Genomic DNA, 27,606 nt, shown 5'->3' on the forward strand with positions numbered 1-27,606 from the left:
GAGAGAGAGAAGTCTGCAAGACTAGCAGAGGGCGCCATTGCTCCATTTGCCAACGTCGGCGCGACGTAATGACGTCAGAAGAAAACCCGGAAGCGCTAGTCAGTACGTGGCCTTAGCGACTTGGAGCGCAGAGGAAGGAGCCGCTCTTCAGTAAAAATGGTAATAACTTCTCGTGGGGGTAATATCGAGCACGATAAGCAGCAGAGGTCCTAAACGGACATGGTTTACGGACCTTTTCCGCATTTTGCGGTTGAGTGTCGGTCTTTTTCGGAGGAAGGTGCCGGTCAGAATTAAGCTAGCTGCACATCCCAGGCTAGTCGTTCTGTCTCCCTGTGTTTATGAATTTGGCATCTCTGTCTGTCTGTCTGTCTGTCTATCTTTCTGTCTATCTGTCTATCTGCCTGTTCCGCAGGAACTCGAGGCGATGACCAGATACACCAGCCCGGTGAACCCGGCTGTGTTCCCGCACCTGACGGTGGTCCTGCTGGCCATCGGCATGTTCTTCACCGCCTGGTTCTTCGTGTATCCTCAACCCCCGGCCGGGGAGCGTTAGATCACTGGATGGGGGTATTTCAGGGTGGATCAGAGGTCATAGTGCAACAGGACTAACTGTGCTATCATACAGGGCATTTCAGTAGTTTAGGTTCACATTCAGGATCATGCTCAGGTCCATAATCGGCTGCAGGGTTCTTACATAAAACAGTCCATCCTGCAAGCCTCACTGATCAATCATTCATTCATTCTCTGCACGATTGATCCAGCAGGGGTCAGGCCATTCCAGCAGACCTTTGGCTGAGAAGCTCTGGTAAGCTGGCAATTAGGTGTGTCGGGGGGCTCCCAGCATCCCATCCTCGAGACTTGATTGTAGGGTGGACATATATAGCGGCGTCATTTGTGATGTGTGAATGAGAGGGTGAATGCTTGTCTGTGTTTTTTTAGGAAGTTTAAATGAGGGTGAATGGGTGTATGCGACTGGCAGTCCATGGTGAACCCCGACTCTTGCCCAGAAACAGCTGGGATAGGCTACAGAATCTGCAACCCCGAGGGCAGGATAATCGGTTCAGAGAGTGAATGAATGAATGACTGAATGAATTGACCCCTGCTTTTTGTCAAGGAGGTGTTGGGGTTAGTTCGTCAAAGTTTTACCCCCCAGGGTTATCAGTTACCCTGTGCCATAATGGAACGGGCTTCGGGTGTGGGATCTAAGCGGGTTTCCTGTTTGCGTTTGCCACATCCTGTTTTGTTTCTTAGATCTCTCTCCTCTGTGACCTGGAGTCGGAATCTCTCCTTCACTTCTCCTCCAGAAGAGTCCGCATATTTTCACATGGAGTATTCAGATTTGGGCCTTTATCATACTACCGTACTGTTTGTCGCCTCAAAATTAATCCCCTCAACATGCCCTTAACTTCTCTCCAGCTACGAGGTGACGTCGACCAAGTACACCAGAGACGTCTACAAAGAGCTGCTCATCTCCCTAGTGGCATCACTTTTCATGGGCTTCGGCGTTCTCTTCCTGCTGCTGTGGGTGGGAATCTACGTGTGAAGGTCTGTCCGAAGCCCCGGGTCACCCAGAAGATTCTCGTTAAAGTTAACTGGCCTGGGAACGGGTTTCACAGCTTCACCCGCGCACTCGTGTTGTTGTTCCAGGTGACTCCATTGAGCTCAACTCATTCCAGGGGAACGGCCCGCATCTCTCACAAACACACATACACACACAGGAACCGGGATTTTGATGGGACTGCACTGGGTTCATGTGGATTTTTTTTGTTTTGTTTCTTTTCACAAGTAAAGGGGGCTTTGTAAAAAAAAAAAATCTGGTGTAGTTGAATGTCTACAATGATTATTTAACTGTTACGAATGGGCAGACAATCCTAGCCTTTTCACCTGCCCCCACGCTGGAAGGTTATTTCCGACTCAGACAGCTATTTATGGCGTGTTTCAAAAGCACCACCTTAACCCCCCCACCACAATCCCTGATTAATCTTTGTTAAATATAGAGCAGTCTGTTTCACCTTGGATAATACAGACTCACCCAGAGATGAGGGCTTACGCCGGGATTAGAGAGGGATTATTTAATAAAAAAAAACAAAACAGCACCAACGCCATTCAGATAGCTGTAAACATACTAACCTCAAAGAGAAGGCAGGAAATAAAACCGCGCGAGATTAAGCAGATTTAAGACACTGGAAAGCGAGACAGAAACGCGGAGGGATGAATTCCTGCATCCGAGGGTCACACAGTCCTCACAGATGAACGGATCTGTCGCCATGATGACGATCCCATCGGCGTCCAGGATCTCCCCGATAGAAACCATCACTGTCGGGCTCGGGCGAAGGCGTCACGCAGCCAGGTGGAGTCCTCGTAGAGACGCGGGTCACCCATGTACTCCGCCGTGCGCTTGTAGAGGTAGTAGTACAGCACGGCCACTATCGTAGAGATTGAGAGTGGAGGCGAGGTTACGGGAGAGCGGGGCGGCGTGTTCCCCGCTCGGCGCCGCACACTTACCCGTTCTCTGGAAAACAAAAAGGGTCTGGAGGCCATCCGTCCAGATGAAGCTGTTGGAGGCGAGCCAGCGGAGGTTCTGGAGGAGAAACAATTGGTTTAGACGACATCCAGGAAGGCAAACCACCTCCACGCCTTTTGGAGGACCTACCAGCACCCAGCAGTGGAAGCAGATACTGAGCGTCAAGTAGAGCGCGGAGAACAACAACAGCGTCCGGAATCGCTCCAGCAGCAGGGACACCAGGCCCACCTGGAAGACGTAGGTGTTGAACATCATCAGGAGGATGATGATGACGTTGAACAGGATGGCGATGTCCTGGATTCTTGGGAGAGCAAAACAGAAAAACACAAATAAAAAGGAGGATCGTCTTACATCTCAGGGTTTAAAGTTGAGACCTACATGAAGAGGACGAGCTGGATGACTGGCGCGCCCCTCAGCAGCTCGCTGAAGGAGTTGACGAACAAGTCGTAGGAGAGGAGGAGCAGCTGGATCAGCAGCACCAGCGAGAAGTTGCCTGTTTGTAACATTTTCAGCAGGGGCGGATAGACAGAAAGGTCCCCGCTGCTTCTTCACAGGTGTGTGAAGCAGGTTCTCCCCTCCAGGTGAGGACGCCCTTAGGTGTCCTTCATCCAGGTCGGTGTCTTCCTCGCCTGGGTCATGGTGAAGACTGTGGCCAGACTGAGGTGCAGATCTTTCTCATGTTGACATCCTTCATGGGAGGTTGAGGGGGGGGAGGCTCCTCACCTGCCTGATCAAACCAACAGCAGAAGGGTGGGGGTCAGAGGTCAGCTGGGAAAAGGGTGTTGCATCTCGGAACTTCTAAGTCTGGGACCCTCCATGTAACCGGGGTTTCTGGGGCTGGACCTCGTTAAGAGAGGACACCATCCTCCACTTCCGGGATCACACACAAGATTCGGAGTGGTTTGACCCGACCCCCCCCCCCCGATTCGCTCCTTTTGGTTCGGTCGGAACCGCCACGCTTCCGTTTACGACACGATTAAACTCACACATAGTCGGTCAGTGCCGCGTCCGAAGATAACTCGGCGACGAATAACGAGTGTGTGTGTGTGTGTGTGTGTGTGTGTGTGTGTGTGTGTGTGTGTGTGTGTGTGTGTGTGTGTGTGTGTGTGTGTGTGTGTGTGTGTGTGTGTGTGTGTGTGTATTCTCGTTTCTGCTTCCCTCCAATTTAACGCCGGGACGCCACGACGACCCGCGGTCGTGTTTTCCCTCGAAAATAAACGCGAAACAGGTCGGGGGTGAGAATGGGGGATGTGGGAGCCGGAAACGAGTCACTCGGAACCGGATAAAACCGGTGAACTCGCCAGAATCCGACTTCCCGGGTAACGGATCGATGTTCTTTACCTGCGTGCAGCCGCCTCTCTGCCTTAGCGGCGTAACGCATTTCCGTAAATCCCATGGTAACGGCGCTTCCTACCGTAAGTGCAAACCTAAACGCTCACCAAAATTCTGCAATAACACTAAAACAAGTTTAACCACATATAAAGAGTAAAATCACTAACATTTCTGGGTGAATATATTTAATAATTGGGAAAAAAAAGAGAAATATCACCGGGGGAGCACCGCCAGCATGGGAAAATATTTTTAAAATGCGCGTATATACTAAAGATTGCGGTAATCCTCGTTTGCTCCATCGGTCCTCGCTTCCACCTAGCGGCAGACCGCGGTACTGCATCCCAGCCACAGGTGCGCCGCGGCGGTCAGTCGCGTCTCCGCTCCGCGGACAGGTGAGCGTCTCAACCCTCCGCAACACACCCGCAGACCTTCCTCCAACTTCTTCACGCACATATTTAACCCCACGAGATATATTTGATGCAACGAAAGGACATTTTGAATGTATTTGAGTTACTTTCTAGTTGAGAGATGTGTGTGTATTTGTCTTTGTCCGAATATATTTGCACACACACGTGTATTGTTTGGTTTCGGCAAAATTGCGTGTTTCTGTGCACTTGTTCAAAAAGTCGGACTTTCTGTCCTCTGCTCAAGAAGTTTTTTCCCTCCCGATAAGAAAATGTCCAGTGTTTGTATTTAACCTGCTTTCCAGTCTGATATGAGTCACTCTCCGGGTATGATTGACAGTTACAGCATGTAACCGCGGTAAAACTCGTGATAACGTCAGTCACCCCCCCGCCAGAACACACACACTCCAGAAACGTGGGAAAAACTCCACCCTGTGCCCGCTGTGGGTCCTTCTCGCTGCCCACTCTTGGAGTTTTTAGCCGTGGAATGCAGAGGTCATGAATGAACACACACACACATGACTGGAGGTCAGCTGATTCAAGGGGGGGGTTATCTTTATGCTGGCGTGGATTTTATGTATAAAATGGAGGTCATTCTAGCACACAGGCGGGTACATTTTGTGTGTGTGTGTGTGTGTGTGTGATTCAAACCTTGAATCGAAGGAAGGGATGATACGGAGGTGGAGCCGATCTGGAAAATTCCTCCGCCTTCCCCATAAACAAATGTCTTGGTTCTGTGGATGCAAACTCCTGTGCATGGCGTGTGTGTGCACCTCCACCTCACATGACACCCTGCTGTTTGTTTTCTCCGTTGAATTGAATGCATCCTGTTTTCCCGTCTCCGCCCAGGTTGTGTGTGTGAGGGTCCTGTGACGCACTGAACCGGACCTCCAACCGTCCCCTCCCTCCAGGTCCACCTGGTCACTACAGGTAACCAGGGCTTGTTCTTCATCTGGTGTTTGACAAGGGAGGGCCTGCACACCTGCCCTGGGAGGGGGAGTGAGAGAGAGACTGCCTCTTCTCAAAATATTAGGATATGTAAAGTAGTGACAGAGGGAAATACTTTAGTTGAAGTAGCAACACCTCAATATTTACAGATAGCAGGGGTTGGCAACCCGCAGCTTTTTGACCCCTCTGATGAGTCTTCATGCAGCTTTTGAAAATGCTTATTTAATTACATTTTTTAAATTACTTTTTTTTTTTTAAATTAAAATATTTTAAGATAAGCTAATATATACTTTATTGATCCTCCATAGGGGAAATCTTTTGTCACAGGAGCGCAACATTGACAATATCAATAAATATGAGACAATTAAAAGATAGCAAAAGTCATCCACTTATAAATCGACAGCAGAGTGAACAACCACAAGGATAAGAATAGACAACAGAATGGAGAAAAAAGAAAAAAGAAAAAACAGAACAGCAAGGTTAAGAATAGACAACCAAAACGACAATAGCGAGGATAAGAACAGAAACAGAATGACAAAAATAAACATGATGTGAATGGAGTTACACCAACAAGGAGAAAAAAAAATAGTACAGAGGAGTTAGGACATGACACAGGTGAATGACTGAGTTTTTTTATTTTAGTTTGTTCATTCTTAAAAGGTAATTTTAGATTTGAAGATTATGGCAATCATGTAACATCTAAATCTTCTTCTCCTCCTTTCGGCTTTTTGCTTCAGGTGTCGCCACAGCGAATCGACCCTCTCCATTTAACCCTATTCTCTGTATCCTCCTCTCTCACACCAACTACCTTCATATCCTCTCTCACTACGTCCATAAATCTTCTCCATGGTCTTCCTCGAGACCTCTTGCCTCCAATTCCAGCATCCATCTACCAATATATTCTCTATCCCTCCTCTGTACATGACCCAACCATCTCAGTCTGGCTTCTCTGACCTTCTCTCCAAAACATCTAACATGTGCTGTTCCTCTGATAGACTCATTCCTGATCCTATCCATCCTGGTCACTCCCAAAGAGAAGCTCAACATCTTCATCTCTGCGACCTCTAGTTCAGCCTGCTGTCTTTTCGTCATTGTGACAGTTTCTAGTACGTACAGCATCGCTGGTCTCACCACTGTCTTGTACACCTTTCCTTTCATTCTGGCTGATAGTCTTCTATCACATAGTACCCCTGACGCTTTTCTCCACCCATTCCAACCTGCTTGGACCCGTCTCTTCAGCTCTTTTCCACACTCTCCGTTGCTCTTGACCATTGACCCCAAGTACCTGATACACCAAGTACTCTCCTACCTGTCTCCCTGATAACATTAGCTGTAGTTGTCCAATCATCTAGAAGCTCTCCCTGACCACCCGTTTCTCTTCCTGTCAGTACCATGATAGTACAACTTAAAACCCGCTCCTAAGCTTCTAGCCTGACTACCTTTCCACCTGGTCTCCTGGACGCAGTTTATCCACTTCTCTGCATCATGTTGACCAACTCTCTACCTTTTCCTGTCATTGTCCCGATATTCAAAGTCTTGCAAATTCTTGCCTTTCCTCTTCTCTCTCTGCTTCCGAACACGCCTTCAACCTCTCCTTCTTCGACCTACCATAGCCCAGTTTCCATTGGTTCCCTCTCGGTCATCGGTACCGATGGCAGTCGTTGTTAACCTGGGCCTCGACCGATCCGGTTTGATCCGGTTATTAGGTTTGATTCGCATGTTTGGTTATTGCAAAAGTGTTTGCCGGATGTCCCTCCTGACGCAACCCTTTGCATTTATCTGGACTTGGGACCAGCTCAGGGAGACACCGGCCCATGCCGCCCTGGGCCTGCATTGTTATATTCTGTGTTAATTCATTTTACATTTCGAAAGGGTTGTGTGGCTCCCGGCATTTACTTTACTGTGGGGAAATGGCCAAAATGGCTCTTTGAGTGCTAAAGGTTGCCGACCCCCGTCTTAAAGTCTATGGACTGCGTGCAGGTACACAGTCTCATATAAATACAGGGATACCTTGACTTATAATTTATTATGATTATAATTTGTCCCATGACTGAGCTCGTCATTTGCTCGTGTATGTATTTATTCAATTTCTCCATTGCAATGAACTGAAACGCTGTTAATCTGTTCCAGATCCCTGTTTTTTTAACATGTTTTTAAATTCAGAAATATCCTTTTTAGAGAACAATTAATGCATAAAAAATATAATACATAATAAAAGAGAATGTCAAGATATTAAGTGTATCCCTTTGATGGAGGGGGTCGGGGGAGTTTCTCATCTGGTGCTGTATCCTCACCTGACAGGCAACACACTTAATGCTACAATGCTAAGCTAAATGTTACTTGTGTTTTTCCATGATTTTCTCTGGGCTAGCTCGCAGCAGCCGTGCGTCCCGCTGTCTTTAAACACCACTTCACAAAGAGCGGGGCCATGTTGGTGTCAAACGCTCTAACTTCTCACTCCCAACTCAGCTCCGAGCTCCGGGCACATTTCCCACAAATCATGACGATTATATTACCCATGAAGTTACCCGCCATTAGATCGCAAGTGTACACACATCAATGGCATTTTCGACAAGTGGAATTGAGAAATACAAATGATCCATTACATTACATTTCATTCGGCAGACGCTTTTATCCAAAGCGACTTACAATAGAGGACATAGGGACTGCAAATACACTTGCAAATACACGATGCACAGGAGATATACAGAACAGATCCCTAAATGTCCAGGAAGAGAAAAGTCGATGCAGATGGAAGGCTGTTTCAAGAAAGATTGGAATGCATTAGTAACATTTTGGATTAGTTGTTTTTTACGTTATATTAATACTGTTTCCGTTACATGTGGCCCTTTGAGGGCAACCGTGATGCTGATGTGGCCCTCGGTGAAAAACTAGTTTGTTTGTTTTTTCCATATGATTGTCCCCTCCTGCACAGCGATGTCTGGCTGGCTGGGAGACGGCGAGGTGCTGGTGGGCCGAGGCAGCGGCGAGGCGGTCCCGGTGAGCCCCGGGCCGCGGGGGGTGCGGGGAGGGAGCCCCAGGTCGGCCTGCGGCCGCTCACCACTGGCCTCGCCCACCGCCAAGGAGGCGACCCCCGGGGGCCCCCAGGCGGAGACCATGGGCAAAGCCAGGGAGCTGTTTGTGCTGTGCGACAAAGAGGGGAAGGGGTTCATCACCAAGCGGGACATGCAGGTGAGCAGGTGGTGGAGGTCGGATGGGTGGATGTGCGCTGAACGCTGCCCCCTCTGGCCAGAGGCTGCAGGAGGAGCTGCCCCTTTCGCCCGAGCAGCTGGACACCGTGTTCGAGAGTCTGGACCAGGAGAGCAACGGGTTCCTCACCCCGGTGGAGTTCAACAAAGTGCTGGGTGAGCGGACCACACTGCCGATCTGTGCGTGCGCAGCCCGCCCCCGCCCCCCTTGTAACCACGCCTCCTCCCAGGTGACCTGATGGTGCTGGACAGCCCCGGTGAGGACCAGGGTCAGGAGACCTGGTGCCAGGATCCCGCCGCGCTCCGGTTCCTGAACATCCTGATTGACCTGGAGGCCGATAAGTTCTTCAGCAAGTGAGACCCTATACACACTCACTCCAGGAAGGGCCGAGACATCAGTTGCAATGATTTGCTTAGCATTTTGTTTATCTGAAAGGGATCCCCGTTTACCATGACGTTATTGTCCTATTTGATCAAAATTTGTAGTAGCTAAATAAAAGCAGGCATGAAATCTCTCAACAAATCTTGGTTGGTATAAAAAAACGTTTCCCTCGTAGCTCGCCACTGGTGTTTACGTCGCTATTTTGTCCGGGTGGCCAGACAACCAGGTTTGCCTTTGGCTCGGTGCCGTTCGTTTTACCGTATGGTGCAGAAACACTTCATCTGTGCAACCCTTCCCATTCGGACGCGAGGAGGAGGACGCTGAAGAAAGAAGTCGGAACGAGCTTCAAAATGATAAAGATATGAAGAATCAGAAAGTCATTGGCGTGCACGGGGCAACTGTGCTGCTATGCGAGCAGAGTGTCTGCTCGCAGGAGCTCCAGTTTTCGTCATCTTATGGACCACTGTGCCGCCCGACTGTCAGCGTCCTCCCCGATCCTGCTTGTGCCTGGTCATTCTCATCAGATGCTGTTTCTGCAATCGGTGGTTGTTGATGTCCAGCATCTCCTGCCTGTGGTGTTTCCTCTGGCGGGCTTCGCTTGTTTCCCAAGGACCTCTTGTCTGCTTGTGGTAAAAGAAACCAACTGCTGGCATGGCGTTTGCCTTGCTTAGCTTGAGTAAATGCATCCCAAGAGAAGCGGCGAGAACCCGGATCCTCAGGAAGTTGTGTTCGTCCACAAGCAGTTTCCCACTCTTTCCTTCTCTTATTGCCGCGTAGCCTAGCATCAGTCTCTTGCTGCCCTCACACTGGAAACTACACCCAACGCAGCACAATGTAGCATTATTAGCATATATACTGCACCGAGCCAAAGCTAATGCTAGCGGAAAGACAACGTTTACCTCGAATGAACTACCGTGCCAATATTTTAGTACCTGGTGTTGTGCGCTCTGTCGCAGCCAGCAAGAGCTCTCCTACCTGTGGTGCGAGCTCCAGAGGGACCGTCCAGAGCTGCTGGCGCTCCTGGAGGGCCTCCTGCTCCACGCCGTCTCCTGCCTGCACGACTCCCTCCGAGAGAGGGACAGTCTGGAGCGGGCGCTCTGCAGGTCTCTGAGCGCACGCGGGCGGATCTCCACCCCGCCGGGCCGTCAGGGTGGGCTTTCACCGCTTCTTCTCTCCGTCTCAGGAGGGAAAGCGAGCATGAGCGGGCGGTCCGCTCCATCTACGAAGACGTGGAGAACCAGCTCCGGGAAGAGCGGGAGCGCTATCTTGCCCAGGTAGGGAGGTCTAGCTCTTCGCCCTCTCCGGGGGGGGGCCGCACCTCATCCACATCTGCCGTGTCTCCAACCGAAGGACAGCGTGAAGCAGAGGCTGCGAGGAGAGCAGCTGGAGAAGGAGCTGACCATGCGTGAGCAGGAGCTGGAGAACATCCTGACCACGCAGAAAGAGGTGGGCGAGGCCGGTGTTTCCCAACCTTTTATTTAAACCGTGGCACATATTTTACATAAGATAAATCAAATGGCACACTACTAAATTAATATGTCAAAAACATTTTTAATGAAATAGAATCAAACTGGGATATTCTTGGGATATTTCTTTAACGCCGCCTGGGCCAAGCTTTTCTTCGACGATGATTTTGCAGGCAGGTCGTATAGTCTCTGCCACGGCGTGTGGGTGTTTGGATTTAGCCATGGGTTCAGCAACTTTGTAGCTAGTTTTCAGAGTTTCTCACTCACCTTGATGGTTTTCTTCAACAACGCTGCCTGCTTTGTTGTCTCTTTACGCGGATGAACAAAATAGTCGGTGTTCTTATCTTGGAGTAAAGGGTGTTTAGTTTGGAGGTGGTGTTTAAGTTTGCTTGGAACCACGGCACCGTTAAAAAGCTTTTCCCCGACTCAGCTCGGTTGGTTGCCCAGTAAATGTGAATCCAAATGTTATCTGCAAAGTGGGCATTTTTCCACGGCACGATAATGTGGATTGGAAACACTGGGCTAGACAGCAGTGGCTTTGGAAGCGGCGGCGGCATCTGACCCCTCCGTCTGTTCTCATCCCCAAGCTGGAGGTGAGGATCCGGCAGCTGAGCTGCGAGCGCACCAACGTGAAGGAGCAGAACCAGCAACTGAGGAGCTTCAACGCACAGCTGCAGGAGCAGCTGGAGGCCAGCAGGGACCAGCTGCAGGAGGCCCTGGCCCAGCTGAGCCTGCTGCAGCTCAACGCCGCCCGGGAGCAGGTGGCCAGGCAACGGTGGGTCCCGGCCGGCTCTGAATCGACTCCAAACCGGAGCTCCCGTTCCACCTCCTCCGCTCTGCTCCTCCGCAGGAATGTGATGAAGGTGTCCACGGACATGCAGAAGGAGAAGGCCAGCCTCCTGAGGCAGCTGGAGCTGCTGAGGTAGGTTCTCCTGTGCTAGCCGTCCGGACCTCGGCCCGTGCAAACCCCTTCTCCCGCCCTTCGCTCCTCCAGGGACATGAACCAACGGCTGCGGGACGAGAAGGACGCGCAGACGCCCCCGAGGAGACCCCACCGTGATCGGCGTGCCCCCCCGCCGCCGCCATTGACCTTCTTCCTAAGTGAGGACCTCTGCTCCCCGTGGACACAGCAGATCCACCCCCCCGAGGCCAGCTAACCCCCCCCCACACACACACACACCTCGACTGGTTACTGTTTGAACTCAACCATCTTGAATGTGTGTGTGTGTGCGTGTGTGTGTGTGTGTGTGCGGGCAAAAGTAGCGTTAGCATCTGTTGTTACACTATAATACCTTGATTATCATGCAGGTTCTCATAGCGTTCCACCTTTCTGCTCCTCAAAATGTTCAGAAACCCTTTGTGGCGTTAGCACCCATGTGCTAGCCGGGGCATGTTAGCTGCCGTGTTAGCAACCGCCACACTACGTCCTCTGAGATGTGAACCAAAGATGTTTTTTTTTAAATGCATGTGAGAAAATAAACTTGTCAACAGCTGGCTCTTCACTTTCTGTTAACACTCTCAGAGGTCAGAGGTCAGAGGTCGCCAGGGCCGTCAGCTGCAGGAGGGTTTGGGTCGGGGTCACTTAAACGCCCTTTCGTTCTTCAAGTCCTCGTCCAAATGGTCGACGACCGGCTATTTCATTTTTGCATTCACTGTCTTCTCGCACTGACCAATCCCAGCAGACGTGGCGGGCAAGAGGCGGGGTCTAAACCTGTCAATCACAGGGTCACACATAGCGGGAAAGAGGAGTTGAGCGTGTCTCGGTTCGTACCCTGAACACATCTCTGTAAGCCGAGGGCAGGGCGGAAATGTTTTCGGGGATATTTGGGTGGACATCCTTGTGGGAAACCAGCCGGGGGCGGACGTGCACTTCCTTAAAGCTCCCAGAGTGGGGGCAGGGGGGGGGGGGGGGGGGGGGGGCAGAGGGGGGGCGGAGGTGGGGCCGGAGACTCCGCTCTGCCAAGAAGAGATATGATCGGAGGCTCAGTCGGGTGCGTTAACAAGAACTCCAGAGAGCCGCCGCCGAAGCCACGTCGGATTCACCGGACACACTCCACGAACACGACCGCATCAGGTGGGACTATTTTCACTCCCGGACCCCAGAATGGGAGGGGGGTTTTCCATGACACCATTTTTTAAAAGAACAACCCCCGAGCGGCAGAGGAGACTCTCCTCTGGTTTGAAGGTGAAACGGCCTCGTTCTGAGCGCCATACTGATATTTTCTCGGTGATGCTCCTGGGGTAGAGCTTTTCGGAAAGTTTGTGTTTAAAAACAGGCGACTGTCGGAGATAGGAGCGCTGTTGTCATTTGAAGCAAATTTACATGCCCACACTGGCAGATTTAATTCCAGTAATCCACTGTTTTTGTTTTGTTATGAGGAATTCTTCATAAATACACAACTCTGTCAGATTTGGGTAACGCGAGGAACCGGTTTTAGCTTGTTCCTGAGACCACCGGGGCTTCGTCAGATCATTTATTTCTCACAACTTAAATCTTTTCACCTATATTACCGTTCTGCCCTTGAAGAGATCAGCGATAAAGTGAGACGCTCAGCTCGCTGGCGAGAAGATGTGTCTAGAGCGAGCCTAGCTTACCTGCGTGGTACATTTCAGCAATCCTCATCTTCCAGGATGGAAACTCACAATGAGAACACCTGCAGGATCATCTGCCTGAAGTACCTCCTCTTCCTTTTCAATGTTCTCTTCTGGGTAAGCGCTGAATTACCGCAGATTACTCTCCACTTTGGATTAGGCCTTTCACCGGGTCCAGATCGACCTGTTCGTTCATTCGTTCATGCAAAAGATGAGCTGACGAAGGTCCTCCCTTCCAGCTGGCGGGCGGCGCCGTGCTGGCGGTCGGGGTTTGGACGCTGGTGGAGAAGAGCGACTACATCAGCCTGCTGAGCTCCAACCTCTATGCCGCCGCCGCCTACGTCCTGATTGCTGCAGGGGCGGTGGTGGTGGTGACCGGGGTCGTCGGCTGCTGCGCGACCCTGAGGGAGATGAGGAGCCTCCTGATCGCGGTGAGGAGCATTCTCGCTACGTTCTCCGTCGAAAACCAGCAGGTTCGCCGAGCGCTGACAATAAGAGGGTGACTCTTCCCATGTCTGTGATTGACACCTGACCCCATGATTGACAGGTGGCATGTCCACATGCCCCCTTAGCCCCTGAGATAAAGGCTAGAAAATCAGGGATGTCAAACTCATTTTGGTCTGGGAGCCACATACGGCCTAATTTGATGTCAAGGGGGCCAGATTAGTAAAATCATAGTGTAATTACCTAGAAGTAACACTAAGTCCTGATTTTTCCTTTGTTGTAGTGTAAAGGAAAACAGTTAATCTTTCTATGTAATCAAAATGTTCCTTTAAAAAAAATATATAAAAAGCAATCTGAGATTCGTGGAGAAAAGTAAGTGCAATTTCAACAACACTATGCCTCAGTTCTGTCTTCTCAGTTCTCTGTGCATTTTGTTGTATATCTCGCCATGGTGAGTCTCATAGTGGCACCGAAACTTGCTGCATCCACACCAATCATACAGGTTTCTTATTAACCTCAACGAACAAATAAGAAGTGGTCAAATTTTCTCGGAAAAGCCTTCACTCCATGTCCACTTTTCTCTTTTTTGATAACGACATCTTGCTGATGAGGGTGTCGGGGCCGACGGAGAAGAAGGGAAATTTCTAACAATAAAGTAAAAATGCTATTTAAAGACCTCGAGGGCCACATTGCTGTCATCTGCTTTAAGTTCTGAATCACATGTGCCATGTCAACACCGACTGAAACAGTGCGCCCCTAGCAGACGATATAGGAACTGCATTTTTATTTAAGAAAAGTAGTTCATGGTTTTTATGTATTTTTTCAAATTGTAGATTTATTCCACAGGTCAGATTGGACCCCCTGGTAGGCCGATACCACTCCCATCATGGGCTGTATGTTTGACACCCCTGCTATAAATAAGGAATTCGGAATCATCGTCGCACATTTTCAGCCTTGCATGTTGATTGACATGTAACTCCACCCACCACAACCGGAGGTCGAATGTCAGCCATCCATCAGGCCAGGCGGGGATCAGGTGGAGGCACCGTGTCGTCCGGCTCCGTGGCCGGGGAGCCGTCACCGTGCGACGGCGGTAGTTAAATGCTTTTTTAGAGTGGAGTGTAGAGTTTCACCCGTGACTTCCCCTCCCTTCTTCGCCCCCAACCTCTACCTCCATGTCATGATAAAACTGTGTTTACATACACACACACACCAGCAAAGGGATTTAATCTCCGCTAAACCCCCGCCGTCACCCTACAGTGTCAGGATGGGTCATGACCTAAGGACATGAGTCACGTGCTCCTGCTGAGGGTTTAGATTTAGAAAAGGCGCCCGGGGAATGACGGGCATGGAGACGACCCGGCGGCAGGGAAACGACACCGACGTCACCCCCCCCCCGCACTTTATTTAGCTAGCGTTCTGTTTACCCTCGCCGACTCTGACTTCCTGTCCCGCCTGCAGTATCTGGTCCTGCTGCTGTGCGTGTTCGTGCTCGAGGTGGTCGCCGGCGTCCTGGCCTACGTCAACTACCAAGAGGTAAATACCTACTTTCAAACTCAGGTGGTCATCTTCAGAATATCTCCTTTTTTTTTTTTCCCCTGGTCTCATATCATGCACCTCCTGCATGTTCTTCACCTCTCTTCTTGTTCTCTCCTCCCTGCTTTTCCTTCCTGCACCGCAGTGTTTTCCTTTCTGCAACCAGGTAAAAATCCATCCTGCCATTTTTCTTCTTTTCCCACTTTGCCCACGTTTTGTTGGGAGGGGATCTTCACGGGTCGCTTCTGTTTTTCCCCGTTCCAGCTGGATGAGGAGCTGCGGCAGAACCTGGTGCTGACCATGCAGCAGAAGTATGGACAGCCGGGGGAGGAGGGGGTGACGCTGGCGGTGGACAAGCTCCATCAGGAGGTGCGCCCCGGACGTGCTTTGTAAATCATCCGGCGATTTCTTTGCGACTGTGAGAAACAACAAGATGGATGCATGGATTTTAGATTCCAGATTAGTGTCTTCCATCATTTTTGTCATTCCCTTTCCAGGTTTAAGCTCATTTCTTGCTAATGTCTCCCTTTCCCCCAAATGTTTAGCTAACCCATAGTCTGATTACGACGACAACAAAGAGGAAACGCTGCCAAAAAGCAATTAGCATGCGGCTAGCTTACTGGAAGCTGTCATATTTATAGATGTCCTGTTGTTTTGTTCTTTCCTCGTAGTTTCAGTGTTGTGGCAGCAACGGCTCTTCCGACTGGAGGGAAAGCGTCTGGATCCGGGAGCCCTTCAACCGGCAGCTGGTTCCCAGCAGCTGCTGCAAGACTCCCAGCGAGCTGTGCGGCCTGCGGGACCACCCGTCCAATATCTACAAGGTGGAGGTGGGTCACAGGTGGTTCCGGGGACTCCAGCCGGTGGTGATATTGACCCTCTTTGTGTCCTCAGGGGGGCTGCATCGGCAAACTGGAGGACTTCATCCTCAGTCAGTTGTATATTCTGGGTGCTCTGGGTATCGGGATTGCCTTTTTACAGGTAACGTACCCACCATTTCCACTGCAGATTAAAATACGGTGTACCCTCACTTTTCCCGGGAGTTACGTTCCAAGACTCCTCACGAAAAGTGAATTTCCGCAAAGTTGAGACATGATAATGGTATTTACAGATATATTAACCCTCAACAAACCCGACTCAACCCTTTATGAACCTCCCTGTGCAGGCGTACGCTTTAACTGCCATTTTTTTCTTCAGAAACATCATTATAGGCAGTTGCTGCCTCTGCTTTTTTCTGGTTGAAAATGGTCTTATGGTCCCCTTGATCAAGTTACAAAAGTGGACTGACCGAACTCTATCGGCGTCCCAATCTCGAGACATATTTTGCAGGGCTTTTGCGGCGTGTGTCTTAGCTGCAAGTCGTTAGAGCATGAGACCAGTCTCTTTGATTTCTTCCTCTTTTTGTTGCTTCTCTTCCTCTTCTTCGCTGGCAGACTTTATCATCATGTTGAGGTCCTCGTCGGTCATCGTATCTGAATGGTGGTCTATTAAGCCGTTGATGTCATCAGGAGTCATGTTGGAGATGTCATCTCCTCCAAGAATGCAAAGGAGATCTCGTACTTTATTTATTTCATAAAATTAATTTTACTTTAATTTTACCATACTTTTTGCAGTGTTTTTCTTCTTCGGCTAGAAATAGACTATTTCGGCCCCCCCCTCCAAAAAAAAAAAAAAAAAAAAAAAAAACAATAAAGAACAATATGTCGCGAGAAACAAATGATAAAAAAATCTGCAAAGTAGCGAGGGCACGAAAGCCGAACCCCAAAGTCACGAGGGTCTGCTGTATTTCAATCTTCATTAAGGGTGATGTTGAGGCCCAAAGAGTGGAACTAACGTTCTTTTCTTTCGCTCTATTTCTCTTTCCAGCTTGTCGGGATGATGCTTACCTGGTGCCTTTATCAAAATTTGAAAGAGGAACCCTACTGAATTGGGACTTTATCACACGCCTTGTCGTGCGTGCATGAGTGTGTTATTGGAAAACCCGCTGCCCGGATGTAACACACTGCAGAAATACTGTTGCGCTGCTGGACAGCGCTTTTTCTGCAAAGTCTGCGGAGGTTCTCAGCCATCCAGGTCATGTTGAATTCTTGTCACAATCTTCTTGTCTTGGCAACCGGACTTGAATTTCTTCACTTGAAGACGGTTCACCCTTAATCGGAGAGGCTTCAAGTGAAGAAATTCAAGTACAGTTGCCACAACAAGAAGATTTCGACAAGATTTTTCTGCAAAGCTCTTTCATTATGATATGCTAATGTGCGAGATAATGAAAAAGATGGGTGAATGAAAGTGCACAAAAATCTGACATGTGTTTGCAATCAGTAGTGATCTTAACCCTCGTGCGATCTTAACATTGTGTTTACTCCCCTTGTCCTACGGGTCAAAAATGACCCATAAGACAAACTTTGTACCCTAGTGGTGTATAGCCCACATGAAAACATAAACAAAAAAGAAGAATCACTTTTTCTAATTATGGGGTCTCTTCAGGAAAAGTCATAAAATTTCAAGTCGGAAATTAATAGATTAAGGTGTATTTTCTACAGCTAAACATGATAGTGGGTCACTTTTGACCCGCAAGACAACACAAGGGTTAAGCAATTTCAGTTTTATATTCTTAAAAAAAATCGTAGTTTTTCAAAATTAATCATGAATTATGTTATTAATAATAAACTACCGAGTGTTTTCGTGCCAATAAAAACACACACTTATTAAAAACCACGCGTTTCGCAGGAACTTGCCTGCCGTGCTTTTATTGTGAAATCCCGCGCAGCGGATGTTGTTGTCAGGTGACCCTACTTCCGGTCCGCCACGGTTTCCGCCCTCGCGCTAGCCTTCACGTGCAGCTGCCGTCCTATCCGACGCCGGATATCGGAGAGATGTCCGCGAGGCCCACGTGTCTGGTCGTCGCGAGCGCCTTTCCTCACGGTGAGTTTAAGGACGGCTCGGAGTTCCGACGGTCGCCGGGCGGAAACGCGCTTTAGCCGCTTCCTCACGTCCACCGCGTCCGTTTGTTCACCTGTTCCGCTTCTCTCCCCGCCCCAGGGGTGTCGGCGAAGCCTTTCCGCGATTCCTTCGGCCTCTGCGGCTCCGTGTTCAGCCTCCAGACCGCCACACCGGGGGTAAGGTCAAAAAAAAAAAAAACACAGTGTGACGTAGCGTTGCCAGGGGCAACCGGTGGGCGGTTATCCCGCCTCCCCTTTCGAGCTAATTTAGCTAATTTATTGTTTTAAGAATGAGAATAAGAACAACTTTATTTATCTCGAAGGAAATTGTCGTGCCAGAGTTTCAAGTAAAACATAGCAATAATAAATAATAGTATAAACAGTATAAAAAAGGGGGGAGAATAAGAAATACAAATAAAACTATAAAGTGTCAAGGTAACGTCAAGGCTACAAAGTGTTTTAAGGTCTTCAGTACAAAGATTTCGAGATTCCCTGTGGGTGAAGGGAGAGGAATTAAAAAGTCTGATAGCCTCGGGTGGGAAAGACCTCCTGTGGCGTTTAGTGAAAGTTTATAAAGTTTAAGATATTACAGTCTGTTTCCCTCTCCTTAAAATAAGGGTATCCTATCAGTCTTATTGTGTCCAATACTAAAATGTACCAGCATAAGTAGTGTTTTCCTTCAATGAACTGTTATTTTTTCACAAATATATCAAATAATCAATCAGCAATTACAGCAATTGCTTCTTGGTTATGCACATTTTAAGCTCATGTGATCGTTTCTGGAAATTTAACAAAAAAAAGGAGACTAATGAATTGTAATGCAGAGGGTCAATATTGAGCACACAGCATGTCATGCTGACCCCAGAGCGAAAACACACAGCCCCAAACACACACACATGGGAGTCAAGCTTCCAAACACTCCCCAACTGCAGAAACACAGGTGTGTGAGCCAGGCCCCCGTGTTGTCCCGCCCCCTCGGGCTGCACCTTAGTCAAGATCCATCTGCACATCTCTAGGGGAAGCCCATCGACTTTGCTGGCGTGGACGAGAGCACGGCCCGCTGGGTGCAGGACTTCAGCCAGAAGCCCCAAACCACCCCCGCCAAACTGGAATCCATAGATGGTATGCAAAAGCACACCTGGTTTATTTACTCATTTCCTGTGTGTGTGTGTGTGTGTGTTTGACATCTGACCCGCTGTGTCACCGTGACATCTCCGCAGGTGCCCGATACCAGGCGCTGCTGATCCCTGACTGTCCCGGCGCCGCCAGCGACCTGGTGCACAGCGGCTCGCTGCACCGCATCCTCACACACTTCATCTCCAAGCAGAGTCAGTGAGCCTTCTAGACATACTGTATCTATACTATCTACACATGTAGAAATAATATACACAGAACGGTAATATTCTGTAAATCTCGTGCTTTTTACTGCTTATTACCTCCCTGGAAATGATCAAAGCCACGGTGGGTGGTTTCATCTCCTGGAGATGAAAGGCTTGGGGCAGATCTAACGGTTGAACATCAAAGGAAAAGTACCGTTAAAGAGTAGCAGATGAAGGGGATGCCATACCTTTTGATAAGGTGGGGGGTTATTTATGATGTTTATGACCCCCCTAAGTTTATAAAAGCCCCTACAATGTTCACTCGCCTTTGTACTTTTCAACATCTTTTATCTGTTCAAGCCTTTGAATCTCACTTCTATTGATTGTATTGAATTGTTCTTGATTATGTTGTTGAGATTTCAATTTATTCCAATTAGTTTCGCTTTGAAGAGTAGCGCGCGCACACACACACACACACACACACACCTTCATGTAAGGTGTCAAACAATTAAGGCCGCCCCCCCTTTTCTCCTTAGAACCCGTTTGTGCCATTGGCGAGGGTGTGTCGGCGCTCTGCGGCGCCACCGAAGGGCAGAGCTGGATATTCGGCGGCTACAGCTTGACAGGGGTGAGTGTCACTGTTCTGAGCGTGACCGTGGAGGAATCAGGCGCCGGCACCCGCTCAGTAACGGCCTCCCGCCGCTTTCGCAGCCGTCGGTGCTGGAGCTGGTCCGCAGGCCGGACTTCGCCAACCTGCCCCTGATCGTGGAGGACTTTGTAAAGGACAGCGGCGGCTCGTACACAGGTGAGCTCACGGCACGAAAACCTGGCTAGCATCACACCGACGCTAAGGCCATCTCGTGTCTTGTCTCCGGTCCGCAGCCAGCCAGGAGGACGCCGTGCATGTGGTGATCGACAGGCACCTGATAACTGGACAGAACACGCAGTCCACGGCGCTCGCCGTGAACAATCTGATCTGGCTCAGCGGCGCCAAGTGAAAGCGGAGAAACAGGACACTGGTCACATTTATAATCATGTAATTACACAAATATGACAGATGGTCGACGCCGCGCATCCAATAAACGCCGTTTACAATCCAAATTGTCTCGATTCGGAGCTTGAAAGAAGAAAGAAAAAGTCGCGATCCGAAGGTTTCTGAAGGCCCCTGATTTCAAACGAAGAAAAAAACGTGCATCAAAACCACGTCAGATACGGATGAGATAATCCGGCGCTTCGGATTAGGAGTCAGAATTTGAACCATTTGTCGTCCCCTGGAAACAAACGGGGGGGCGCTCGGCCCTCACAGGAGGTCGTAAAAGTAGTCGAGGCCCTGGCCCAGCTCCCACAGCGACAGGCCGGTCCCCAGTTCCTTGGCCAGGGAGATCCTCAGCTGCAGCGACTGCAAAGCGGACGGGAGAAATTAAAATCAACTTTGTAGATGTCGTACGTTCACATAGAGAGCTTTAAAATAGCGTTACTTTGCGGCACAAAAGTAGAAATTATAATTTGTCACAGAAAACGACGATGAGTCGTGCTGAGCTAGTTGTGGTTAAAGTGCAATTTTCTTTTATAATAATAATTCATACTTTATTAATCCCTCGTGGGGAAATTCGTTCTCTGCATTTAACCAATCAGGAGCGGTTGGCTGCCGTCCATTTTGATTTGCTTTTAACGCCAGAGACACTGTTTAGGCAGATCATTAAAAAAAAAATCTGGATCACATTCTCTTTTTGATAAAACTATAGATTTATATGCTATTTGTTTTCCCCTTTTTGAAAAGCTCAAAATCAGCTTTATTGTCAATTCTTCACCAGGAACTGGACATAAAGAGGAATCCGAATCAAAAAAAACTTTATTTAAGGCAATGAGATGGTTGGGTCATGTACAGAGGAGGGATAGTGAATATATTGGTAGACGGATGCTAAAATTTGAGGTCTAGAGGAAGACCAAAGAAGATTTATGGACGTAGTCCAGTGTGCGTGTGTACGTTTGTGTATGTCTTTGTCAAAAAAACCCTCACTAACCCAAGCTTACTGTTCTGTATATTTCCTGTACATCGCGTATTTGCAAGTGTATTTGCAGTCCCTATGTCCTCAATTGTAAGTCGCTTTGGATAAAAGCGTCTGCCAAATGCAATGTAATGTAATGTAGTGAGAGTATGAAGGTAGTTGGTGTGAGAGAGGATCTAGAGAATAGGGTTAAATGGAGAAGTTTGATTCACTGTGGCGGCCCCTGAAGGGAAAAGCCAAAATAAGAAGAAGTGAAAATTACTCTTATTGAGTAAGACACCGAACCCCTAACTGCTCCGCTGGCGCCTAATGCTCATGGTTCATCCATGATGGGTTAATAATTAATACAGTAGATATTATCATACTTCTTATAGAGTGCACGCAGATACAGGGTGATATTTGACGGAATGAAAGAGTAGCGGCAGACGACTTGAGAAGCAATAATACGACAAAACCCGTTACTACGTTATCAACCGATGCACCAGTGGATCGCTAAAAAAGATGTTCCCGTCCGTGACCTCGTTCAGGTTGTGACCCTGTGAAGCAAAAACCAGCGCTAACCGGATCTTAGCCTTACCTTCAGCGAAGGGTAGTACACCATGTGTTTGGCCGCGCTGCTCCTGGAACGAGAGAGGATTCGGACGTTAAACCGCCGGCGTTTGGTCGGTTCGCGGGCGGCGCCACTGCTCTCCCCCGGTCACCTCTTGTAGTTGAAGTAGTGCTCTCCGGAGTACTCATCCCAGAGGAGCTTGGGCCGGTGCTCTCGCAGCATCTCCACGTAGCGGCCCCCCAGCACCGGCTCCGTCTCCTGGTTGGCGAAGTCCAGGCCGTACAGGTTGAGCCCCAGCAGGATCTTCTGCCGCCACTCCTTGGCGGGGGCCAGCGACAGGACGCAGTCTCTCACCCAGGGGAGGGGCGAGCTCGGCCCGGGTCTGGAGGGAAAAGCGGCAGTTACCCAGAATCCTCCATTGCTTCGCCATCGACCCCCCCCCTCCGGCCCCTAGATGATCCCCTCCGCCGTCACCTGGCCCCGCTGGAGTAGTCGTACGTCATGAGGCTGAAACCGTCGACAGTGGGGGCCAACTGCTCAAACTCCTCCCGGCCGAACATCCCCGGCTGGCCGGAGCTGAGGAAGAAGGCGGGTGAGAGTCGACAATAATCTCTTTTTAAGGCGCTATATCGCTTCTGGTACCCCCTAGTGGTCGGAGGTATTTACTCACACAAGTCTTTGGGCAGGGGTCGGCAACCTTTCGCACTCGAACAGACATTTGGAGCCGTTTCCCCACAGAAAAAGTCAACACCGAGAGCCACACAACCCTTCTCAAATTTAAAATGAATTAACATGGCATATAACTTTTTTTTTTTTTTTTGCCTGTATGCTATGTATAAACAAATATGCGTTGCATTTTTTTTTTTTTTAACCCTCTCAGGCTCAAATTAAGTTGTAGTTGCAGGAAAAATCTGATATTTGGCTGTCGCAAATCTGCAACATCTGCCTGGAGAAGGTTAAATCAATGAACTGCAGAGAAAACAAAATGACATTTCGGCATGCAATAAAACATTTTGAACTCCGAAAAAAAAAAAAAAAAAAGACAACCCAACTCTATGTCTATTTGAGTATTTCTTGTATTTATGAAAATTATTCAAAAATGTCGTGCCCTCCTCTGTGTGCCTTTTACCGGCGCAAAAATATTTTACCACATTTCCTCTAGATATTACAAGATTGTCATGATCTTCAAATTTAAAATGACATTTTATGTATGAACGCACTAAAACAAAATACATTTTATTTAAAAATCCACAAAGAGCCACGGGTTGCCGAGCCCTTGACCAGGGGAATCATCCGTCCATTCACTCATTCTTTATCTGCTTCTCCCAACTCGGTGTCGAGAATCTATCCGGGCTGCCATTGGGCGAGATTCATTAATGCTGAATTCTTTCACAACTGCTCTATTTTCATCATCTACTGCCTGACTAATAGCCTTGAGTTTGAATTCCACTTTGTGAGCATGTCTCTTAACAGGTACCGTTTGTGGGGGTCCTCGGTAATATTATGTTGAAGCACAGTACGGTAAGCGTACTTCATTCTGTTCTCTGTTTGGTTAATCATTGCCGGCGATAGCGAGCGTGAGGTTGGAACAACGTTATATTCCAGCACTATATAATTATTAATCTAACGCCTCACCTCGCAACCCGTATTCAATCAAGGACCAACTCCGACAATCAATCGAGTGGAGCGGCTTCGACACACTAAAACATTTGGACAGATTTTGGAGCGCATAAAATTGGTTGGAGGTCTGTGAACGCAACAAGAATACATACATAAGATTGATTTTTGAGAAAATGTAAGGATTTTAAGTGGCGCCTTATAGTGCGGTGTGACAGCTTAGGAATCCCTGACCTGTTTTCTTGTCGTAACCCAAAGATTTTCAGCCCTCATCTGAAGCCTCCGGGGTGAAACAAGTGAAAAACTTGACGAGTCCGGTTGCCGCGACAAGAAGATTTCGACAAGAATTCACCAGGACCTGGAGGACCTCCGCAGACAACACCGAACCACAGACGGCGCTCACCTGGTGACGGCGGGGGGGATGACCAGGATGCAGTCCAAGCGTTTGGCCTTCAGGGTCTCACACACGTGCTTGACCAGGTGGACCAGCTCCCTGCGGGAAACACCAGCGTTGCTTTACCTGGAAAACCCCCGACGGTGGTGGCGAGTTTAAAGAAACGCGGTTGCGACGGTCGGACGGACTGACTTCCTCTTATTTCCGCCGAGCTGACTCCACATCTCCAGGGTGAAGCCGTCGAAACCCTCCGTCTGCAGGAGGTGGGGTTCAGATTAGAGGACGGGTGGAGGCGTCTCCCTGGGAGACGCCACGGTCGGGCGGCGTTACCTTGGCGACGTCCAGTAGCTCACCCCCCAGCTCCTCGATCTCGTCCTCGCTGCCCAGCACGCTCATGTAGTCCTGGTAGGACCAGCCGTCGAACAGCAGCCGTGGCACTGAGTGTGTGTGAGACACAAAACCGTGGTCAGTCCGGTCCGAAACGTCTTCCTGCCGATCCATCCACGTCCACTCACCGAGTTTGACTTTTCTGTTGGCCTTGCGAACGGCCTTGACCCAACCTGGAAACGGAGACTGGTTAAAACAGGGGTGACAAAGTCATTTTCTATTGTAAGTCGCTTTGGATAAAAGCGTCTTCCAAATGCAATGTAATGTAATGTAATGTAATTTTCACCAAGGGCAACAGCAAGTTTTTTTATTCTTGGACAATTCCTTGTTTTTCTGGCATTCTTAGCTCGTGTTTGGTGTCAATATACCGACGCTGCCTTATAACGGAAAACACATACTGCTTTTTCTGCTTGGAGCACAAACATGTATTGGCCTTCTCATCTGTCTTGAAATAGCCTTCCATCAACATCAACATTTCTCTTCCCAATTCCATTTATTGGAATCCACATAAATGTGGATACACTGGTGGATGCCGTCACTTCGCAGGTGACCGCCATGAATTGTGGGAAATGTAGTTTATTGCCAACGCAGGTGTTTGACTTATTTATTATAAGACAATTGGACCTTTTAAGACGCTCTTGTGGGCCACATTTGGCCCGCGGGCCTCGAGTTCGACAGGTGGGTTAGAACCTGGGGTGGGGATGCCTAATGACAGTGGCGGGGGAGGTCGTTTACCCGGGTCGTGGTCATGGAGTCCTGTCACGTCGAAGATCTCCGGCCCTCGCCGGCGGAGCTGGAGCCACACGGGGGACACCAAAGTCATTTTGGAGCCGAACAGCTTGGCGACGTCGTAGCCGTGAGAATTCCACTGGCGGCGGGGGCGGGGTAGATTAAATAATTTTAAAATATATACGGAAAGACTCATCACATGGATTCATAGAATTAAAAAATACCACTATGTGATTTCAATAAATTAACCAGATAAGATATGGCTAAAATAGCTATGTAGTTCCAGATGTGAACACTAGGGGTGCAGCGAGCCGCCGCAACCCAAACACCAGGAATCCCCGGCTGTCAATCAAAACCTGTCAAACTGATTGATGTTTGTTTTTGTTGTTTTTTTTGGTAAATGTCCCATCATGTCCCTAGAGGCTGGGTGTGAAGGTCAGGAGGTCAGAAACTCACCGGTGTGACGTACCCCAGCACCTGCCCCGGGAAGGTCTTCCTGACCTGGGTACAGTGTCGCCGCTCCTCCCGGACCACATCCTTCCAGTGGGGGTCCGTCACCACCAGGCCTCGGTCCAGGACCGAGGACTCAGCCGGGGCCGGCTGGCGGAGAACAGGGGCCATTATTAGGGACGGACTACTTCCTGAACAAATTGGTTTTACAGACAAACGTTTGTTGCTAATGACTAGCATCCGTGCTAGTGCTCGTTGGTTCTTGGCCTTCACCTTGGGTTTCTAAAACAGTGATTCACCTCAGGGGTGGAGGAGGAGGTCCATGTCTGGGATCTGGCTCTGCAGGACGACTTCTAACACGGTAAGGACGTGTTTTTTTTTTTTCTATTTCCCCTATGGAGATCAATAAAGCAGTATCTAATCTTTCATTTTAGGACCCCAGTGACGCATTTAACATTGGCTCTTTTGGAAACGTTCATCCTGGTTTGGGTCCCAGAACATCCGGGAAGGATCTAAACCAGGAAGATGACTCTTCTGCACTGGTTTTCATTTACTGTCCAACTGATAAAGTTTATTTTATTATGTTACATTTCCTCTGAAGTTTCTCTGGATATCATTTTTTAACCAAATTCAAAGGAAATGTGTAAGTTAAGTTTGCTCGTCTGCTGCTAATTCTGCTTTCACTGACACTTTTAATTCGCCTCGTTTGTTTTTTTTTTTGTTTTTTTTTAATGAATTAATGAAAGTGTGCTGACAGCTGCTCGGGGGGAGGACCGAGAGATTGGCAAAAAAAAAACTACAAAAAAAAAAAAAAACATGGAGGACGACGAAATCACCACTGAACGATCGATATCGCTCCTGAAATCCGCTGATATGGAGATGTAACGGGCTGAAAGCGTGGGTGCACCGGAGGGCCCCCCGGGGCTCCGGTCGGGGGCCCCCGGGGGTCCAGGGGGGGGTCCGGCCCGGCTCACCTCCGCCTCGGTTCGCGTCGACTTCCTGGCGTCGGTCTTGGAGAGCGTCCCCGCGGCCAGCCAGCAGCACGCAGCGGCGTGCACGACGAGCAGCGTCGCCCTCATGTCCCCGGTTCCGGTTCGGACGGACGCCGGTCACCGGTGCATCGCGCCGGAAGTGATCGGGGTCCGGGTTGCGGGTTGACCGAGCAGGAGGCCGGGCGGCTCGGATCGGATCGGCGTGTCTCCAACGAGCGGCGGCGGACCTCCGGTGACTTCCGCACGGTGGGATTTTCAAAATAAAATCTTCACATTAACCGGCACATCCGGTTATACCCTTCACGTCCGTTTTTTTTTTTTTTTGTCTTCCTCGAAATTCGATTCGGAATCGATTAAATTCCCAAATTTAAATACATTAATAAAATGAAGTCGCTGTAAAAGGCGGTCGTCGAGGGAGTGCAGTGTCCCGGTGTGGCCACTAGGGGGCGCCAGAGACGCGACAATGGATCAGCACAAGAAGAAAAGGTTTGTTAGAAGAAATAGGAATTAGTGGAAACGTTCAAATGCAATGTAATCGATTACTTGTTCTTCTACTTCAGTAGAATGTAGTGTAGCTCTTGTCTGGATTTTAAAAGCAGCGGGACTTTGTGAACACCGAAGAGCAGCACGGTGGTTCCTCCTCACAGCCAGAAGATCCCTGGTTGAATTCACACAGGTGGACTTTCTGTGGCGAGTCTTCATGTCTGCTTGGGGTTCCTCCCAGTGGAGATGTTAATAACCCAGATCTGTGAATGTCCCTATATGACCTCCAGGGAGGAGGTGTCCATAAAACAACCCTCGATCCCTTTGGAGTGGGCTGATGGACACCGGATGGACTCCGTGTCCACGCAAATGGAGCGGCCGTGGCCCCAGAAGATCCCCCAGATCTCGGACATCTGCGGGTTGGCTTGAAGCTCAGCGTGACAACACAGAAGACACCTGAGGTCAGTTTCGTGCACGAGAACCCCGAGCGCACGCTTCCCTTGCACGCCCAACGGATCTCCTCTGAGTTGGGAGGAGGTCGACGACCTCAGCTGTGTTACCCAGAAGTCCTCAGATTGAAGCATGGAATGGAGTCCTTCTGGCAAAACACTGCACGTGTGTGTGTGTGCGCGTGTGTGTGTGTGTGTGTGTGTGTGTGTGTGTGTGTGTGTGTGTCTCAGTTCTCAGGTTTCTCAGAAGGATGTCAGCAGCAGATATGCTGAGGTCAGAGGTCAGCACGGAGTGTGAGGGGAAGTCAAGGGGGGAGCCAATCAGCCAATCACAGGGGATGTAGGGGTTAGAGGCAGGGTTTAACTTGGTCGGGTCACCTGTCAATCATACAGAGACATCAAACCATTCGCCCCGTCTTTCACTCCTGTGGACAATTGAGTCTTCAGTGGACAT

General features: G+C 49.3%; 6 protein-coding genes across 13 annotated transcripts; 4 read left to right on the forward strand and 2 right to left on the reverse strand.

Annotated features, from left to right (window-relative positions):
• Positions 1–55: 55 nt before the first annotated feature.
• On the forward strand, positions 56–1,802 carry tmem258 (transmembrane protein 258). 2 transcript variants are annotated; one of them, XM_086163532.1, is made up of 4 exons: positions 56–159; positions 413–522; positions 1,417–1,545; positions 1,648–1,802. In XM_086163532.1, exons 1-3 carry the CDS (start codon positions 157–159, stop codon positions 1,541–1,543), a joined length of 240 nt encoding a protein of 79 aa, XP_086019658.1. In that variant the 5' UTR covers positions 56–156; the 3' UTR covers positions 1,544–1,545; positions 1,648–1,802. The 2 variants fall into 2 exon arrangements, with proteins under 2 accessions (XP_086019658.1, XP_086019657.1); XM_086163531.1 differs by having other exon boundaries at positions 1,417–1,802.
• A 266-nt stretch (positions 1,803–2,068) lies between these two features.
• Positions 2,069–3,894, reverse strand: tmem138 (transmembrane protein 138). The gene is made up of 5 exons (XM_086163268.1): positions 3,866–3,894; positions 2,903–3,251; positions 2,654–2,825; positions 2,506–2,581; positions 2,069–2,426 (listed from the first exon to the last, which is right to left on the reverse strand). Exons 2-5 carry the CDS (start codon positions 3,028–3,030, stop codon positions 2,314–2,316), a joined length of 489 nt encoding a protein of 162 aa, XP_086019394.1. The 5' UTR covers positions 3,031–3,251; positions 3,866–3,894; the 3' UTR covers positions 2,069–2,313.
• Positions 3,895–4,148: 254 nt separating this feature from the next.
• cracr2b (calcium release activated channel regulator 2B) lies at positions 4,149–11,758 on the forward strand. Of its 2 annotated transcripts, XM_086163266.1 has the most exons (11): positions 4,149–4,248; positions 5,110–5,190; positions 8,144–8,400; positions 8,462–8,573; positions 8,648–8,771; positions 9,756–9,902; positions 9,983–10,073; positions 10,150–10,245; positions 10,853–11,040; positions 11,116–11,187; positions 11,260–11,758. In XM_086163266.1, the coding sequence occupies exons 3-11, from the start codon at positions 8,146–8,148 to the stop codon at positions 11,420–11,422; spliced, it is 1,248 nt and encodes a 415-aa protein (XP_086019392.1). In that variant the 5' UTR covers positions 4,149–4,248; positions 5,110–5,190; positions 8,144–8,145; the 3' UTR covers positions 11,423–11,758. The 2 variants fall into 2 exon arrangements, with proteins under 2 accessions (XP_086019392.1, XP_086019393.1); XM_086163267.1 differs by lacking the exons at positions 4,149–4,248; positions 5,110–5,190 and adding an exon at positions 6,104–6,314.
• A 448-nt stretch (positions 11,759–12,206) lies between these two features.
• cd151 (CD151 molecule) lies at positions 12,207–17,549 on the forward strand. 5 transcript variants are annotated; one of them, XM_086163779.1, is made up of 9 exons: positions 12,207–12,339; positions 12,879–12,974; positions 13,097–13,288; positions 14,763–14,837; positions 14,983–15,003; positions 15,102–15,206; positions 15,509–15,664; positions 15,729–15,815; positions 16,701–17,549. In XM_086163779.1, the coding sequence occupies exons 2-9, from the start codon at positions 12,897–12,899 to the stop codon at positions 16,758–16,760; spliced, it is 774 nt and encodes a 257-aa protein (XP_086019905.1). In that variant the 5' UTR covers positions 12,207–12,339; positions 12,879–12,896; the 3' UTR covers positions 16,761–17,549. The 5 variants fall into 5 exon arrangements, with proteins under 5 accessions (XP_086019905.1, XP_086019904.1, XP_086019901.1 ...); XM_086163778.1 differs by having other exon boundaries at positions 12,208–12,339; positions 12,896–12,974; XM_086163775.1 differs by having other exon boundaries at positions 12,223–12,339; positions 12,793–12,974; positions 15,509–15,658.
• On the forward strand, positions 16,798–20,193 carry gatd1 (glutamine amidotransferase class 1 domain containing 1). 2 transcript variants are annotated; one of them, XM_086163781.1, is made up of 7 exons: positions 16,798–17,756; positions 17,874–17,950; positions 18,790–18,895; positions 18,994–19,101; positions 19,629–19,720; positions 19,804–19,897; positions 19,979–20,193. In XM_086163781.1, exons 1-7 carry the CDS (start codon positions 17,708–17,710, stop codon positions 20,002–20,004), a joined length of 552 nt encoding a protein of 183 aa, XP_086019907.1. In that variant the 5' UTR covers positions 16,798–17,707; the 3' UTR covers positions 20,005–20,193. The 2 variants fall into 2 exon arrangements, with proteins under 2 accessions (XP_086019907.1, XP_086019906.1); XM_086163780.1 differs by having other exon boundaries at positions 16,802–17,756; positions 19,975–20,193.
• On the reverse strand, positions 20,116–26,458 carry chid1 (chitinase domain containing 1). Its single transcript, XM_086163773.1, has 11 exons — positions 26,203–26,458; positions 25,235–25,378; positions 24,785–24,917; positions 24,178–24,222; positions 23,993–24,099; positions 23,855–23,916; positions 23,672–23,761; positions 22,126–22,227; positions 21,803–22,033; positions 21,679–21,721; positions 20,116–20,491 (listed from the first exon to the last, which is right to left on the reverse strand). The coding sequence occupies exons 1-11, from the start codon at positions 26,305–26,307 to the stop codon at positions 20,393–20,395; spliced, it is 1,161 nt and encodes a 386-aa protein (XP_086019899.1). The 5' UTR covers positions 26,308–26,458; the 3' UTR covers positions 20,116–20,392.
• Between the last annotated feature and the right edge of the window lie 1,148 nt (positions 26,459–27,606).

Source organism: Fistularia commersonii, chromosome 17 (genome assembly GCF_037954325.1).
Source record: "Fistularia commersonii isolate RoL2024-O1a breed Wild chromosome 17, RoL_Fcom_v1.0, whole genome shotgun sequence".
Lineage (NCBI taxonomy): Eukaryota > Metazoa > Chordata > Actinopteri > Syngnathiformes > Fistulariidae > Fistularia > Fistularia commersonii.

Coding starts and splice junctions, on each gene's coding strand:
- tmem258 (XM_086163531.1), top strand. Junction 523..1,416: donor TTCACCGCCTGGTTCTTCGT/GTATCCTCAACC, acceptor ACTTCTCTCCAG/CTACGAGGTGACGTCGACCA.
- tmem138 (XM_086163268.1), bottom strand. CDS start 3,030: ATGTTACAAACAGGCAACTTCTCGCTGGTGCTGCTGATCCAGCTGCTC. Junction 2,826..2,902: donor ATCCAGCTCGTCCTCTTCAT/GTAGGTCTCAAC, acceptor TGCTCTCCCAAG/AATCCAGGACATCGCCATCC. Junction 2,582..2,653: donor GCTTCCACTGCTGGGTGCTG/GTAGGTCCTCCA, acceptor TTTCTCCTCCAG/AACCTCCGCTGGCTCGCCTC.
- cracr2b (XM_086163266.1), top strand. CDS start 8,146: ATGTCTGGCTGGCTGGGAGACGGCGAGGTGCTGGTGGGCCGAGGCAGC. Junction 11,041..11,115: donor GAGCAGGTGGCCAGGCAACG/GTGGGTCCCGGC, acceptor GCTCCTCCGCAG/GAATGTGATGAAGGTGTCCA. Junction 11,188..11,259: donor AGGCAGCTGGAGCTGCTGAG/GTAGGTTCTCCT, acceptor TCGCTCCTCCAG/GGACATGAACCAACGGCTGC.
- cd151 (XM_086163774.1), top strand. CDS start 12,237: ATGATCGGAGGCTCAGTCGGGTGCGTTAACAAGAACTCCAGAGAGCCG. Junction 12,340..12,792: donor CACGAACACGACCGCATCAG/GTGGGACTATTT, acceptor CTGCCCTTGAAG/AGATCAGCGATAAAGTGAGA. Junction 15,207..15,508: donor TGGACAAGCTCCATCAGGAG/GTGCGCCCCGGA, acceptor CTTTCCTCGTAG/TTTCAGTGTTGTGGCAGCAA.
- gatd1 (XM_086163780.1), top strand. CDS start 17,708: ATGTCCGCGAGGCCCACGTGTCTGGTCGTCGCGAGCGCCTTTCCTCAC. Junction 17,951..18,789: donor TCCAGACCGCCACACCGGGG/GTAAGGTCAAAA, acceptor GCACATCTCTAG/GGGAAGCCCATCGACTTTGC. Junction 19,898..19,974: donor CAGCGGCGGCTCGTACACAG/GTGAGCTCACGG, acceptor TCCGGTCCGCAG/CCAGCCAGGAGGACGCCGTG.
- chid1 (XM_086163773.1), bottom strand. CDS start 26,307: ATGAGGGCGACGCTGCTCGTCGTGCACGCCGCTGCGTGCTGCTGGCTG. Junction 24,223..24,784: donor ACTCCATGACCACGACCCGG/GTAAACGACCTC, acceptor CTCCGTTTCCAG/GTTGGGTCAAGGCCGTTCGC. Junction 23,917..23,992: donor AGCTACTGGACGTCGCCAAG/GTAACGCCGCCC, acceptor CACCTCCTGCAG/ACGGAGGGTTTCGACGGCTT.